Here is a 16398-nt window from a genome sequence, read left to right as displayed (position 1 = left end):
TTTTTTGTTTGTTTTTTGTTTTTTGTTTTTTTGCTTCAAGTCCTCAGCACTTGAAAGCTGCCAAACAAAGGCATCAGAAGCTACTTTCAAATCACTGTATTTGAATCCATACCTCTTTCTCCTCCATGTCTTTCGGTGAGCCTCGGGCCCTTCCATTTAAGACTGACAGCCAAACATACAGACACACAAACACACGTGTATACATAGGGACAGGCTTCATGTGACATTTGATATGATACTTGGGCTTCATTCCAGAAATTACACTGGAACACACACACCTTACATCACGCCTGTCCCATTTCTTCATTTTAACTTGAATTTACCCCCCGCCCATTATTGCAGTTACCGATTCATGCTCATTGCTTACGTACTCATGTATTTTGTATGTTTCTCCCTGTCCACTGACTTTATATTTTGTCTCAGTAATCTAACCGGAGGGCTACAATGGTGGGCCCTTCTCTCTGCCAATAATCTGTTTAGTTCCGTAAAGATCCGAGGCCACGTAGAGGTGAAATATTTATCTCAAATCCAGCTCTGCTGTCAAGCTTGCATTGTCAGAGCATCCTCTCTCTCCAGGGCTGACATTACTTGTGTGGCTGCCTTAACAACTTTGAGGTTATGCATTTTTTTAACCCAAGAAGTTTGGGAGTCCTCTCAGTGTCTAAGAAGACTTCATTGGCTGGGTCCAAAATTCCGTCTATAGTAGAAAAGCCCAGCTCTCACCCTGAAGAGCATGGAGTGACACTCTTCGGAGGGCTTGGGAGAGTTTTCATGAAGACAGAAATCTTGGGCAAAACTGAGTACAAAGCTACTAGCTTCATGGGTTTTTTGTTTTTTGGGTTTTTTTTTTTTTTTTTTTTTGGTCTTTTTTAGGGCTACACCAGGGGCATATGGAAGTTCATAGGCTAGGGATTGAATCTGAGCTGTAGCTGCCGGCCTACACCACAGCCATAGCAACTCGGGATCTGAGCATCATCTGGGATCCTTAATGGGCTGAGCGGGGCCAGGGATTGAACCAGCATCCTCATGGATACTAGTGGGGTTCGCTACCGCTGAGCCACAACGGGAACTCCAAAAGCTACTCTCTTCAGATGCAGTAGTATTCCTTCCTATATTTTCACTTTATATCATTTTATATTATATTGCCCAGACTAGTGTGTGAGAAAGAGAGAATTTACCAGTTAAATGAAACTACTTAAGTTTCTTCCCAAAATAGGATCTCTGAAAACATGGTTAATTATAAAAGGGAGCTTGAGCATGAAGTAGAAGACATCCAAAGCTAACCTATGTCTTGGATTATTTTGTGGCTTTGTCCTTTCAAGTGTCCCATGTAAATGGTTGGGTAATTATTTTAAGAAAACCTAAGAATTAAATGCTAGCAGGACTCCCTGACCATAATCTCAGGAAGAGTTCACAGTTGTTGCTGTCTTATTCCATTGCAGAATAAAAAATTTATATAAATATGTGATGCTTTGAAACATGCCCTAAAAATTGAGAGTTTAAAACCCAGTCTTTCCTGTCAGGAATTCTCCAGACTCTTGTGAACAGCTTCTAGGAAATGGAAACCAGCAGGGGTTAGAGAAGAACTGAAACAGGTGTGTGAAAGGGAGAGGCCCTGCCAATGCCAATGTCGATAGCATCATGAGAGAAAGAACTAGTAGAGACGGCATGTATCTTCATGAGTTAAACCCAAGCTACCTGGAAGCTGGATTTCTGGCACCTCGTCTGGCTTGCCACTCACCACTTCACGTTTCTCTGGGCTTCTGAGGTCATTCCTTAGGCTGCACCTCAGAACCTGATTTATGATTTAGCATATAATTCCTCACATGCTCTGTTTATCTGGCTTTTCGTTCTGAGCGGATCAGGCGCATTACCCCATTGTATGGGAAACTGTGTGAAGCCCAAGCGATGACAGCTAGAGAAAGTGATAAAGGATGGCCCCCTATCCAAGGAGGAAGTTGGAAAAGCAGATGTGCAAATGTCTTATCCCACCCAAACGTTCATGAACGTGCCTGGCAATGGCTCTTGAGTCATCAAGAAGCCACTCCCAGTGACAGTCATGGTCCTCTGCTTAGGAATGCACTGAATAGGAGTTGCCACTGTGGCTCAGCAGAGTAAGAATCTGACTAGTATCCATGAGGACGTGGATTTGATCCCTGGCCCTACTCAGTGGGTTGAGGATCCTGCATTGCCATGAGCTGTGGTGTAGGTTGCAGACACAGCTAGCTTGGATCTGGCATCACTGTGGCTGTGGTGTAGGCCGGCAGCTACAGCTCCAATTCAACCCCTGGCCTGGAAACTTCCATATGCTATGGATGCAGACCTATTTAAAAAAAAAAAAAATGGAATGCATCGGATATATCTTAGAAATTATCCCTCTAAAATGGTTACTATTCTTTATTTAGATCTGAATGTTTAAAAAGGAATAAATACTAGTCATCTAGAAAATTCACTGGGAAAATGTCTCGAGGATGCTGGGAAAATGGGGCATTATGGCATCAAATATTTTATCAGTCTATACTTCTAGTTATTTAAATATATTCTTCCAGGCACAATTGAGTTAAGGGATTATGGAAGAGAGAGCCAGATTTAAAAAATAATAAACCTAGTGGGAGTTTCTGCAGTTGAGACCCAAGTAAAGGTTTCTGCAGGAAAAAAAACAGGCTTGGCAATGAAGAGATGAGTTGAAACAGGGCACTTGCCTGGGGATTTGTGAGCAAGAGGGTGGAGCAGGCTTTGTGGGTTGGAAAAAAGACAAATCACTTGGGTGGAAATTACTGGAGAAAGGGGGCAGCTGGGTGAGGGTTTCGGAGTCAAATAAATGTTGAGGGTGAAGATAAAAATTTATGACTTTTGCTCAGTGATGTTTACTGAGATGCTGACGTGAGCTATGGAATTCCAAACACATGAGTTGCAACTTGACTATAACCCAGCTGTTAATATCATCCAAAGTAAAATGCAAAAAAAAAAAAAAAAAAAAGAAAAGAAAAGAAAAAAATCTTTCAAGTTGGAAATCAACTTATTTCAGAGGGATGTGCCTCTTCCCTTGGTGAGTGTCTCAAATAATTGCTCAGAGCCTTGACAAATAATACCTCCAATCCTCCCCTTCTCAGTGCGACACTTCATTGACTGCTTTGTCCTTTCATGTCTCAGGTCACATGGCGAGGTACACAGCCATCCTCAACCAGATTCCCAGCCACTCCTCATCAATCCGGACCATCCAAGGGCCTCCTGGGGAGCCTGGGAGACCGGGCTCGCCTGGAGCCCCTGGCGAACAAGGACCACCAGGTAGCCCAGGCTTCCCAGGAAATGCAGGTGTGCCAGGGACCCCAGGAGAACGAGGTAAGTTGGACCACTCCTCTCACTGAATGCACCAAAGCAGAGTGTAAGGGTGGTGCTTACACAATGATAAAGTTCCAAACAATGGACCTAAATTAATTCTACCCCATCTATTCAGCTTCCAATTTATTTATCCTGAATATTGAGAAAATTGGGTAACCCACAAAGTTTTTATTAAGAGCCATGTCTGCTTGCATGCTAAAGAAGGATCAGAACCCCCAGTGCACCCCTAAGAGGCTTTTGGGCTAATGAGATATCTGCTCTAGATGGATGAATTAAGAAAATATGCCCCATCCAGGCAGAATTAGAAAGTGACACCCCTCCTTTGGACAGATGCAGCATCACATATATGTGCATAATGAAAAGAAATGCACAACCTAAAAGCTGAGAATTATGTTTTGTTGGGACTTAAACCTAGAAGACAGACTCTCAGGGAGCTCGGAAGTACTGCTCTGAATAGGCAAGGGAAAAACCAGGATATATATGAGCTTTGCATCAAAACCAGGTCGTTGGAACATCAAAAGATTACTGTTAATTAAAGAAACCCAGACATCTCAACTAAATGAATTTAGCACTTTGCTGTATTTGGGAAGATGCAAGAGTCCTGGCTCGTTGAAATATTCCTTTGATAGGTATGTACAGGGCCGGTATTCTGTTCTTTCCCATACTAAATCTCCTCAGGGTATATTCTTGGGGACAGCTCCAGTGGCTGACGGCTTTTTGGCTGCAAAATCCTTTGCTGATATGGCAGCGGTTGTCATTCTTTGTCCACATATGTCATGGGAAGTAGAGAGCTCACTTCCTAGGTCTGGTGTTTTTAAAAAAAATTTTTTTTTTTTAATTTTATTGAGTTCCTGTCATGGCACAGTGGTTAACGAATCTGACTAGGAACCATGAGGTTGAGGGTTCGATCCCTGTCCTTGCTCAGTGGATTAAGGATCCGGTGTTGCCATGAGCTGTGGGGTAGGTTGCAGACTCGGCTTGGATCCCACATTGCTGGGGCTGTGGTGTAGGCCAGCGGCTATAGCTCCAATTCAACCCCTAGCCTGGGAACCTCCACATGCCGTGGGAATGGCCCAAGGAAAGGCAAAAAGACAAAAAGGCAAAAAAAAAAAAAATTTATTGAAGTATAGTTGATTTACAATGTTGTGCCAATTTCTACTGTACAGCAAAGTGAGTCAGGCATACATACATATATATAATATATATATAGTCCCTTTCTTATATTATCTTCCATCATGGTTTATCTCAAGAGACTGGACATAGTTCCCTTTGCTATATAGTAGGACCTCATTGCTTATCCATTCTAAATGTAATAGTGTAATAGTTTGCATCTATTAACCTCAAGCTCCCTGTCCATTCCATTTCCTCCTCCTACCTTGGCAACCCCAAGTCTGTCTTATGTCTCTGAGTCTGTTTTGTTTTGTAGATAGGTTCATTTGTGCCATAATTTAGATTCCACATATAAGTGATATCATACGGTATTTGTCTTGCTGACTTGCCTCACTTAGTATGAGAATCTCTAGTTGCATCCATGTTGCTACAAGTGGCATTGTTTTTTCTTTTTTTATGGCCGAGTAATGTACCATTGTATATATGTACCACATCTTCTTAACCCGTTCATCCGTTAATGCACATTTAGGTTACTTCTATGTCTTGGCTATTGTGAGTAGTGCTGCTATGAACATAGGGGTACATGTGTCTTTCTGAATTAAAGTTTTGTGGTCTGGTGCTTTTTTTGTGTGCAGTGCCCATACTGGGCAAGTCCCGTTGCAGCCTTGAGATAATTCATGAGTCATGTCAACTTATGATTCACATATGCCTGTATAGACCATGGCAACCCTAAACTTCATGAAGTACTGGTTGTGGCTCATCTTCCTTTGACATGAGGCAGTATTTTATTTAATAGTTCCATGGACCAAGGTTTTATCTTCCCTACTAAAGTTTCTTTCAAATAGAGAGTCTGCTTAGCCTTTTCTTCTATCCTTCATAGGTCTTGGCAGTATTGTGTAATACAATAATGGATTCCTTTGATTAAATTTCACCCAATTCTGTAATTGGCCAAGATCTCCCACTCCAGATGTGGGAAAGTGGGGTTACATATTAACCTCAAAGAAGGTGATAGGAAAAGAGATAACTGAGAGATAAAAAGTATTTTCTAGGACATGATTTTATGGAATATAGATCAGGAGAAAAGCTCTTACCTGTCTGGTCTGTGAGTCATATTACTTTGGTGAGATGGGTAAGATATTCCCTTGATCAAACTTGGAATGTAAAGTGCAAATTACAAAGATAATATTTCGTGTTCCTTCTTGATCCATGCCACAGGCCATGTGTATTTCTGCTTCTGCACTTCTGGACACTTTGTTCTTTCCCCTTTAGAAATGGCCTGCCTTTTCCCCATTGCATGTGTATCTTCCTCTTGGTCCAAGGCTTATCTTAACCCCTGTCTCATGAATGAAGTTTTTGTTGGTTGTCCCAGACCCACAGGTGTCTTCACTCCCTGAATACCTGATGCAGTGACTGTCTCTCCTGCCCATTTAGCATCATCCTGTGTTAATGAACAGCATGACTGCAGAAAGCAGGCATCGGATCTGAGTTGCTTTGCACATAAAAGGTCCTCACTAAATAATTGTCACTTTGCTTGCAACCCAGTTCTGATTTTCCTTTCTGGAGATTTTTCCTGTGCCAGGGCACTAAGTCAGCCCATGTAGAGAAGGACATAATTTCCCCACAGTGTACCAACGATCTGGCAGCCAGAAAGGTGGCCACCTCTGTCAGCAGGACACCCTCCAGTGGTGTTGGTGATGGATCAACTGTGACTCAGGCAGCACAGAGCCAACGCCTGAGTCACTTTCGGCAAGTCACAAGTTGTCTGTTCTTTTTGGAAGTCCTGTCCTTGTTCTTGCCAGACCAAGTCTTTCCTGCTCTGAAAGAACACTTGAATGCTTAGATCAGAGGTAAATCAGCCAGGGGTTCTCAAACAGTTGTCCAGACAACCCTTGAAATATGAATTTCCATGGTAGAATTTTCTGACATATATGTATTTATCCCTAAGGAGTATAGGAGACAAGCAAAAGCCTATATTTTACAAACACAGGGAGGCTGACAGTAAGACAAAGGGAGAAGTGCCCTTTGAGTATGAGGAAAGGTGATTTGGGTTGATCATCAGTTGGGGGGTGTGCTTTGGTGTTTAAGGTTGGGGTGTATAGGCCAATATCCAGGGGACTTTACATTCCCAGAAAAATATTTCGATTGTCTTATCACTGGGATGTGTGTTGCAAGGTGAACAATAATTTGTAAAAATGTGGGGGGAGTTCCTGCTGTGGCACAGTGGGTTAATGATCCAGCTTGTCGCTGCGGGGGGCACCAGTTTGATTCCCAGCCCGGCACATGGGTTAAGGGCCCAGCATTGCTGCAGCTGTGGCTTTTGATCCCTGGCCTGGGAACTTATATATGCCGCAGGAGCGACCGACAAAAAAAACAAAATTTTTTTTTTTTTTTAACTGAAGTATCGTTGACTTCCAAAGTTGTATTAGTTTCAGGTGTACAGCAAAGTGATTCATCTTTTGATCTTAGCCTTGTGGTCCAAATACCCAGGAAAGATTGAGACAGAAAAAATGTCTGTCTTTCTATTAAATCAAAACAATAGCCTTCAAAAAATTGTTTTTTTGGCTGCACCTGCAGCACATGGAAGTTCCTGGGCCAGGGAGCAAACCTCTGTCCCTGAAGTGACAATGCCAGATCCTTAACCAATTGTACCACGGGAGAACTCCAAAACAATAGCATTTTAAAATTGAAGAAATTTCAGCCATCTTTTCTCCTGACCCTTTCATTTTCTGTATATATAAAAAGAAGCATATGAAGATATGGAGGCCCAAAGAGGCTTGAAGTCAGCCAATGTCAGGGCTGGAAATAAAAACCAGAGATCATGTTTGGGTGGGGTATTTTTTGTATAAAATATGATTGTCACTATGCTCTAGAATACAATTTTATTTTTATTTATTTATTTTTTTTGCTTTCTAGGGCTGCACCCAAGGCATATGGAAGTTGCCAGGCTAGGAGTTGCATCAGAGCTGTAGCCACTGGCCTGTGCCATAGCCACAGCAACATGGGATCCGAGCCGCATCTGCAACCTACACCACAGCTCACGACAGTGGCAGATCCTTAACTCACTGAGTGAGGCCAGGGATCAAACTCGCATCCTCATAGGTACCAGTCAGGTTCATTTCCGCTGTGCCACAGTGGGAACTCCTAGAATACAATTTTAAAAGGACACCCTATTATAATGAGTAAAAATAAGTATTATTCCTCAGCAGTGTCCTTAGACAAATAATAAGCTGTAAAAGCAAGATGAAAAGAAATACAGGTGTTGAGACTGGCAGAGCATGTAAGTACAATCTCATTTTCTGCTGAGTCTTCATAAAAAGCTCACGACTCCATGGATTTTGGTTGGTATTTCCCCAGAAGTGCTCCATCTATTTTCTCTATTATAATTTTTCAAATTTTTTTCAAACTTCTTAACACATAATACACAAGAAGAAATACACTTTACATCATGATAGAGAGTGCCTGTGCCTGTGTACAAACTTAGGTAACTGAGACAAGTAGAAATAACACTTACCCTTGCTGTTGTTTGCTACACTGTTCTAATTCAAGATCTCTGATTAACCACATCCTTATCATCTAAATAGCCAAAGAACATGCGTTATTTTTTTCATTTCAGGGCCCCACTCGCAGCCTATGGAGGTTCCCAGGCTAGGGGTCAACTCAGAGCTGCAGCCACCAGCCTATGCCACAGCTCATAGCAACGCTGGATCCCCCTGAGTGAGGCCAGGGTCTAGTTGGGTTCATTGCCACTAAGCCACAATGGGAACTCTAGACTATGCATTTTTAAAGAACAGAAAAATATTGCAGATATTCCTTCCACATTCACTAGGGGAAGTAGATGACAGTTCATGACTTCCCTTGTTACCTAAGAGAAGACTGCATCTTCACTCCACCTGATGGTCTTCCTCACTCTCAGTAACCTGTTGTCTCCTTTAACTTAAATAAAGTATGTTTCATAGATCATGAGGGGCCATCTTTTAGCTGTCTTCTCACACAGATTGTAGAATATAAAGAATCCTCAGAATTTAAGGCTTCAAAGGGATTCTGCAGCTCACATTGTTCATCTAAAGCTTAAACTCCCACTGAAACCTGGCTGATTCTTGGCACCCAGAATTAAAGCAAAAAATGTTTTGCCGTCCAGTTTCTCCCCTGCTTTTGCTCCTCCCTGTTAACTTGCGTCAGAGAACAGCTGCTCCTTCATGGGCTACGGTTTGGCTGCTTCTCCCTATTCTGTTCCGCACTATCTCCAAGTAAGTGGCTCTAAGTATGGGCTTTCAAAATTCAGAAGATGGGAGTTCCCGCTCTGGCACTGTGGGTTAAGAACCAGACTCCAGGAGTTCCCGTCGTGGCGCAGTGGTTAACGAATCCGACTAGGAACCATGAGGTTGCGGGTTCGATCCCTGCCCTGCTCAGTGGGTTAACGATCCGGCGTTGCCGTGAGCTGTGGTGTAGGTTGCAGACGCGGCTCGGATCCCGCGTTGCTGTGGCTCTGGCGTAAGCTGGCGGCTGCAGCTCCGATTCGACCCCTAGCCTTGGGAACCTCCATATGCCGAGGGAGCGGCCCAAGAAATAGCAACAACAACAACAACAACAACAACAAAAAAAAAAAAAGAATTGAAAAGAAAAAAAAAAAAAAGAACCAGACTCCAGTGGCTTGGTTCAGGGCAGAGGTGTGGGTTCGACCCCAGGCCCAACGTTGTTGCAGCTACTGCTTGGTTTCGATCCCTAGCCCAGGAAATTCTATATGCCATGAGTGTGGCCATTAGAAAACAAAAAAAAATCAGAAAATGGGTTGGATTATCTCTGAGTTTCCTCTTTTTTTCCCTGAACTGTGACGATTGAGTCATGACCATTCCGACCTTAACTCACTCTCCAATCATAGCCTTGTGTGATTCTAATTAAATCTTCTTGATAACAACTCAATTTCTAATCCTGATTTCTACCTATCATTTCCAGATGACTAATCTGTCTACTTCCTTATTTCATGTATTTAAATGTTCACTACCTACACTGATATCTTGAACCATATGTGAACCCAGTCAAGCACTCAGTTCTTTGGTGTATAGTTCACAGAATTCAATTCTTTTAATTATCTGAAAAGACTTAGGAAATTTCCTGATTTCAGTCTTCATAAAACTCCTTCAGTTTCCATGATTCTGCAAAAAATAGTGGATCAAGAGGAGCCACCCAGCTAAAGATTTTCATGTTTAGATTGTGTATCCATAACAGCTGGAATTCATATCTGGTTTATTCTGTACAACAAATCAACAAACATTTATGAAATGCAAGGTTGATGTAAGGCTTTTGGCTGGGCAGCATGTGAAATAATATGACTATTTATGGCTTTCATTTGTTAGGCACCAAATGCATCTGCCAGTATTGTGCTGGGTCCCATGCACACACTCACATTTGGATAAAATAGAAGATGTGGTTTGGATAAGGAAATAGTATGGCACATTATTGAATGTACAGGTTGCGAGATGGCAAATGCCAAGCAAGTTATGTAGAAAGTAAATGCAGTCAGAATTTAAAGGAAGACAACCCTGTGGCCTTTGATAAGAAATGGTGCTATCATTTATTAAGCAGTGACTTAAAATGATCACTTGATTAGTACGTTATTAATGCCCATAAGAATTTATGAGATCGGTGTTAGCCTCATTTTCAGGTGAGGAGACTGAAGCCCAGTGAGATGGTCAATTGTCACAAAGGCCATTGCAGCTGAACAACAGGGGGCCAGAATTCAAACCCAGATGTATACGATTCCAGAATGGCTGTGCTTCCTCCTTTCTGCCCTGTTGTCACCTTTGAATCCATTGCTTGGGTTTTACAGAGGAGAGGCCTTGAAGGGTCTGGCTGTTTCATTATTTCCCCTAATATCCACAGTCCATAGCATGTGATCTGCTAGACTGACCAGTTCTTAGTGGGTCATAGTTATACCATTTGCAAGCTTCTTACACACTCTGTACAGTTGTGTTTGGATAGGCCTAGGGTATCTGTGATCTGGCAGGTGACGAGCTTTGAGGTGAAGTCAGGGCATCTGTTTGGAGTAAATATGAACATGATAAAAATATTTTTTACGGTTGGTCATTTTGGCACTTGACAGTTCTAGATTTTAGCGTGGGTCCAGTAGAAGAATTACCTATTGGGAAATTGGTTATGGCTCTGGCAATTTGGAATGTACCTATAGAAGTTATTATATCTCGCCTTAGAGGAGAAACCTGGAACCAAGTAATTCAATGTTGTTTTACCTCTGATATATATTTTTTCTTCTTAGCCACAACCACAGCACACAGAAATTCTCAGGCCAGGGATTGAACCCACGCCACAGCAATGACCTGAGCCACAGCAGTGACAATGCCATTGTACCATCAGGGAACTCCCTACTTCTGATATTTTAGAAGAGAAACCATTTTCGCCTCACTATGTGCAATGCTGTTTAGCTGGAAGGAGCATGATGGGCTGGGAAGAATGTCATTTGGAGCATCAGTCACTTATGGGTTTGGATCCTGGCATTGCCACTTACTGGCTATGTAATCTTGGCTGCTTGATCTCACAACTTAATCTTTCTGGATCTTCATTCATTCATCTACCAGCACTTTCCGAGCATTTAAAACACATCAGACGTGGTGCTGGGTATTAACATAGTAGTAAACAGGGGATACAGTTTTTGCCTTTTATGTGCCTACCATAGAGACAGAGTTAAACAAACAAACAAACAAAATATGTTTAATGTCAGTTGTTATACATATTATGAAAAAATGCTGGACGCTCTATGAGGATAGAAGAGGGGACTCTGACTTTGTTGAGTCAGTGATGTTTTAGCTGAGAACTGAAAGTTTTGAAGTTGGCATATGAATAAGAGAGTCAAAGAGAGCATTGGCAGAGACAGCAACAGCATGTGCAAAGGTCCTGAGGTGGGAAAAGATTTGAAACCTTTAAAGCTGTGATTTTCAACCCTATCAAACATATTGTCACCTTTTTATAACAAATAATTTTTAATATCTCTTTATTATTCTAAACTGAACTTAAAAGAAAAAAATACAACCTACCTTCACACATAATTTAAAAAATAAACTAGAATCATCTATTGTGTAATATAAAGTAAATGGGGAGTAATTTATACTCAAGTACTTTATTCCAATATATAAATTTTTGGCATAACTCCACTGAAAACATAATGAAGTCAGAATGTATTTATATTTTAAAATTATTAAAATGCAACAGTTCCAAATTCAGGCTGATAGAGTTGAGCTTTACCAGTTCCTTGTCTCTGCATTTTCCTCTATGGTGTTCACAGTGAAGCTCTACTAAGACAGCAAATACATCATTGGCATTATGCAAATAAATGTAAATTACCTTCTCCTACTTTTTCTGGCACATGTTCCTTGGACAACACATCTCTTGATTTTTAATTATATGTCTTTGTTCCTGCAAGATGGGGGCAAGGTCTTTCCCTATTCCAGCACCTGAAAAAAACTTACTGGTAGTGATTGGGAGGTATCATTGCAAAGACTTGCCCTGCTAGAATTCATTAGTTTCTATAAATTTTATTAGTGCTGTATCTCTATTCTGTGGGATGAAATCTTTTGGATGGAAGAGCTCTAGTCACTCCAATGTTATTATGGAGGATTAAAAATATTAATATTGGAATAACATTGGAATGTCATCTTTAATCAAGAGAAAAATTCACATTTTTGTTTAAGAGCTCGATGCTAGGGCAGTTCCCCCCTTCTGTTGGCCCCACAGATTCATTTGTTATTGTTCATTGAGGATAAAAACCACTGAGTGAGTTTTGAAGTTAGAACATGTGTCCCCTTGAGCTTTCTCTGCCGCAGAAGACCGAATTTCTAATTATTGAATGTAAAGAAAGATAAGATTTAAGGATCAATTTTAATTAGTCCTAAGGTTCTAGGCATTAACTTGAAAAAGATAGACTTTGTGTCAAAAGATGAGAAAAGGGGAAGGGGAGAAGGATGCGAAGATGAAACAGAATGGAACTCCCCCAAGCAAACCTGGTTATCACAGTCAATGGTACAGTCAGGGCGGGAGATGCTGCATACACACTAAAGCCAAGACTGAGTCCCTCCTGCCCTTGTCACAGTTCACTGTGAATCCGCAGGGCTGAGAAGTCCAGAGAGAAAGCTGGCTCCCTGAGGGATTCAAAGCTGGGGGAGGGAAGTTGGGTTCTCTTGTTCAATAGTCCTGTGGCTGAAAAGAGCTCTTGGTAAATCAACTATTACTTTAATTTAAAAAATTTTTTTAAATTAAAATAAATCAACTATACTTTAATTTAAAAAAATCAAATTTAGATAAAAATGAAATAAAAGAGCTCTTGGCACAGAAAATATATTTGGCAGAAAGACTTTGGTCACACATTCAGAAATGAAGCATAGTAGTTGTAAGCCAGGAATGCCTCAGTGGTAAACATCTGTGAAACTTTTTTTTTTTTTTGGTCTTTTTAGGGCCACACCCATGGCATATGGAGGTTCCCAGGCTAGAGGTCGAATCAGAGCTGTAGCTGCTGCCCTACACCACAGCCACAGCAACATCAGATCCAAGCCATGTCTGTGACCTATACCACAGCTCACGGCAATGCCATATCCTTAACCCACTGAGCAACGCCATGGATTGAACCTGCATCCTCATGGATGCTAGTCAGATTCGTTTCCGCTTAGCCACGACAGGAACTCCTGTGAAACTTGTTAATGTCCCTGTCTCCTGGTTTATTCCTGGAAAAATTATCTTTATGGGACAGATCAACTTGATGAAGGAGGGTAGAGCTCTCATAAGAATTTACTGGTTGCCCCTTAAATATTTACAAGTCTTCCCTCTGATATATGGTAGTTGATACACAGTGGCATGAGATATTGTCTTTTCATTGCTGATAAAAAAATCTGCTGAAATACATGTTCGCCTTCTTCCTCTGTCTACCATCTCTGAGAGATAAACTCCAGAGAAATAAGGGTAGCGTTTTCTCTTTTCTCACACATTAATTATCTGGTAAAGTCCAATTGGAATGTCCTTTGCAACAAGGACATTGTGCAAACTTTCTCTGAAAGTTTGATGGGTGGTGTTTTGCTAATATATAGTGACTTTAGGGCACTGACAATGAATGAGCCTTCTCTTTTTCTCTTTGTACCCTCTTTTATTTTGTAGGGTTTTTTTGCCCTGTTACAAAGTCACCCTTTGCATTCATCATGGCTGCAGAAAGAAGCTCTACGTGTTGCTCTATTACTATGAACAAATTGCTCTAAAACTTAGAGCTTAAAACAACAAAACACATATAATCATGGATTTTATGGATCTTGGATTCAGGAGTGATTTAGCTGGGTGCTTCCGGCTCAGGGTCTCTCATGAGGTTGTAGTCAAGATGTCACTCATGGCCACACTTATCTGAAAGCTTGACTGGGGCCAGCAGATCTGCTTCCAGGATGGCCAGCTTACTCCCAATCAAGAAAGATTGGCAGAATCTCATGCCTTCTCTGACTGTTCTGCTTACGTTTGCATGAGAGGGGTGGATTTCTCCATTGGGGTGCTTGAATGTTTTCAGAACATTTAACACAACAACATGGTGGCTGCTTTCCTCAGAGCCAGTGATCCCAGAAAGAGCAGGGAGGGGTCCACAGTGCCGTTTGTAACTAGTCCCAGAAGTTAAGCTTTTGCTTCCAGCATATTCTCTCTATTACAAGGGAGTCACTAAGCCCTATCTATGTACAAATAGAGGGGAACTAAGCTGTATATTTTCAAAGGAGGAGTATCACAGAATTTGTGAATATGTATTTAGTCACAGTCCTCTAAATTAAATCAAGGTTTTCTGCCCTTGCAATGTAGCCAGGGTGATGTTTTCATCCATAAGAATGATTTCCAAGCAGTCTGACTTCTAGGACACTGGTGAAGGGTTGGCTTAGCTGTGTCTACCTGTTCTTGCCACTTAAATGAGTGTTTTTCTCTCCTACTCATTTAAATTATTCAAATGCCAGATGTAGCTGTTTAGAGGGAAATATAAGATGTAGATTTAAGCACCCTGAAAGAGTAGCACCTATTGAAAAAGAGTTTTTGTAGACTTTTTTTGGTGTTCCTATTTCTGGAATTAATTGTAGTCATTTTCCAAACAAACACAAGGAATCATTTGAAAAAGTTGATGACAAGTTAAAATTATCATCAAAGTATGTCCCCACTCTTTGCACTGTTGTAATATGATTATTATAACAAAAACCGTAACTGATATTTTTTTTCTTTTTGCCGTGAAAGCTGATATAGTTGTTTCTGTAGTTGACATTTTTTTTTTTTAAATCCTTAATTGGAGGTCTGTGTAGTAAATTGTAGCAGATTCTTCGCATTGGATTTCAGTCCTTGTCTGGGGTGAGGGATATTATATTAGATATAATATATTATATTAGATATAAGATATTATATTAGATATAATATATTAATATAATATTACATAATTATATTTATTATAATAAATATAATTATATTATATAATAATATAACATAATATAATTATATAATTGTATATTATATTATAATTAATCTATTATATATATATTAGAAATACTGCTCAACATTAATGCCATCTCAGTAAGATATCTTTGTGTGGTCCTGGTTCCTAGTTCCCAATCAAGTTCATTTCAAGTATGTATCCTTTGTTCTAGCTAAAGTGAACTGCTCAAGATTCTCTGTATTAGTCAGCTTTTGCTGCATAAAAAATTACAAAAATCTCAGTAGCATGCAACAATAGTTATTATTTCTCACCATATGTCTATGGGAGGCTGGGGCAGCTCTGTTCTGCAGGGGCCTGGCTGGAGGGGTAATAGCTCCCCTAGAATATGTTCTCCCTGTGACAATGGCAGAAATAAAACAACGCAACCTGTCCGCCCAATCATGTTTCAAGCCTCTGTTCATGTCATTGCCACTGACATCCCATTGATCAAAGCAAGTCACATGGCCAACCCCAAATCCAAGGGGTAAGGAGATACATGAGCCCGTAGCAAGAGAATGGATGCATCTTTCGGTTGTACTGTAGTGAAGGAGTCAGACCACTATTTTATCACCTTCCTACACACCTTTTCCTTTCCATACTCAATGCCGACTCCTGTCATGCCTTGTTCTTACAGCTTTTCATAGATTTTCACATGTTCTTTCAAGTACCCAGAACACTCTTTCTTCCTCTGGTTCACTGAGACTCAAATTTTGAAGTTCTTCTCACGAAGCACCTCTGCCAGAGGCCACTCATCCCTCACCACGGTTTGTCTGTTTGGTCAGTGTGTTTGTTGTTGCTACCCTGCATTGTTCCAACTGAACTAGGCTGAATAAAGATCTCCCTCATTTGTGCTCCTCTGTCCCCAAGTGCATGCCTCCATCACAGCAGTTTCCCATTATCTTGTAATTGTGGAAGCACTTGACTGTCTTCCCGCTGGACTGTGAGTTCCTTTCCTCTCTACATCCCTCCACAAGGAGCCTGAACAGATCTTTGACAAATGAATGGGTGGCCGATCCCTACCTCGTTACTGTGTGAGATATATCATTTAGCACCCAGGTAGAATATACTTTCTCAAATTGTCCTTTATCGATTTCACTTTTGTTAATCCATTTCACCAGTGAGGTCACATGCTCCCTTACAAACCAAATTTAATCGGTCTTTTCCTTTTCTTCCTCATCATACCTGACATCCAATAGTTATTTCATGAATCATAAGTGATTTATGGCCTTAATTACCACTTGGCCAGCTTTTTGGCTGCTATTCCTCATTGAACCCTAGAGCCATGATAAAAGCAGAAGCCTGTGTGGTTATAGGACATCAATCCAAAGACATCCTGTTAATAGCCAATTACTGCCAAGTCAACAATGTCAGCATTTTCTTCAAGTCATCATCATGTAATTTTAGCCAGAAAAGCAGGGTGAAATTTTTAAATAGAAATTTTGGTTATACTGGGTGGGAAATGCCTA

At 40.9% G+C, this 16398-nt stretch overlaps 1 protein-coding gene across 4 annotated transcripts in view; it reads left to right on the top strand.

The window, feature by feature from the left end:
* Positions 1–16398, top strand: part of COL14A1 (collagen type XIV alpha 1 chain) — a 237272-nt gene that overhangs the window by 203766 nt on the left and 17108 nt on the right. For all 4 annotated transcript variants that reach the window (NM_001445065.1, XM_005662880.4, XM_021090550.2 and 1 more), the window contains 1 exon segment: positions 3154–3342. In NM_001445065.1, the coding sequence (NP_001431994.1) occupies positions 3154–3342 (189 nt within the window).

This window comes from Sus scrofa, chromosome 4 (assembly GCF_054392235.1).
Source record: "Sus scrofa isolate SSC_HxYL_T2T_F1_AM1 chromosome 4, Sscrofa_HxYL_maternal_Yorkshire_Landrace_v2.0, whole genome shotgun sequence".
Lineage (NCBI taxonomy): Eukaryota > Metazoa > Chordata > Mammalia > Artiodactyla > Suidae > Sus > Sus scrofa.
This window is presented reverse-complemented; position numbering and strand designations above follow the sequence as displayed.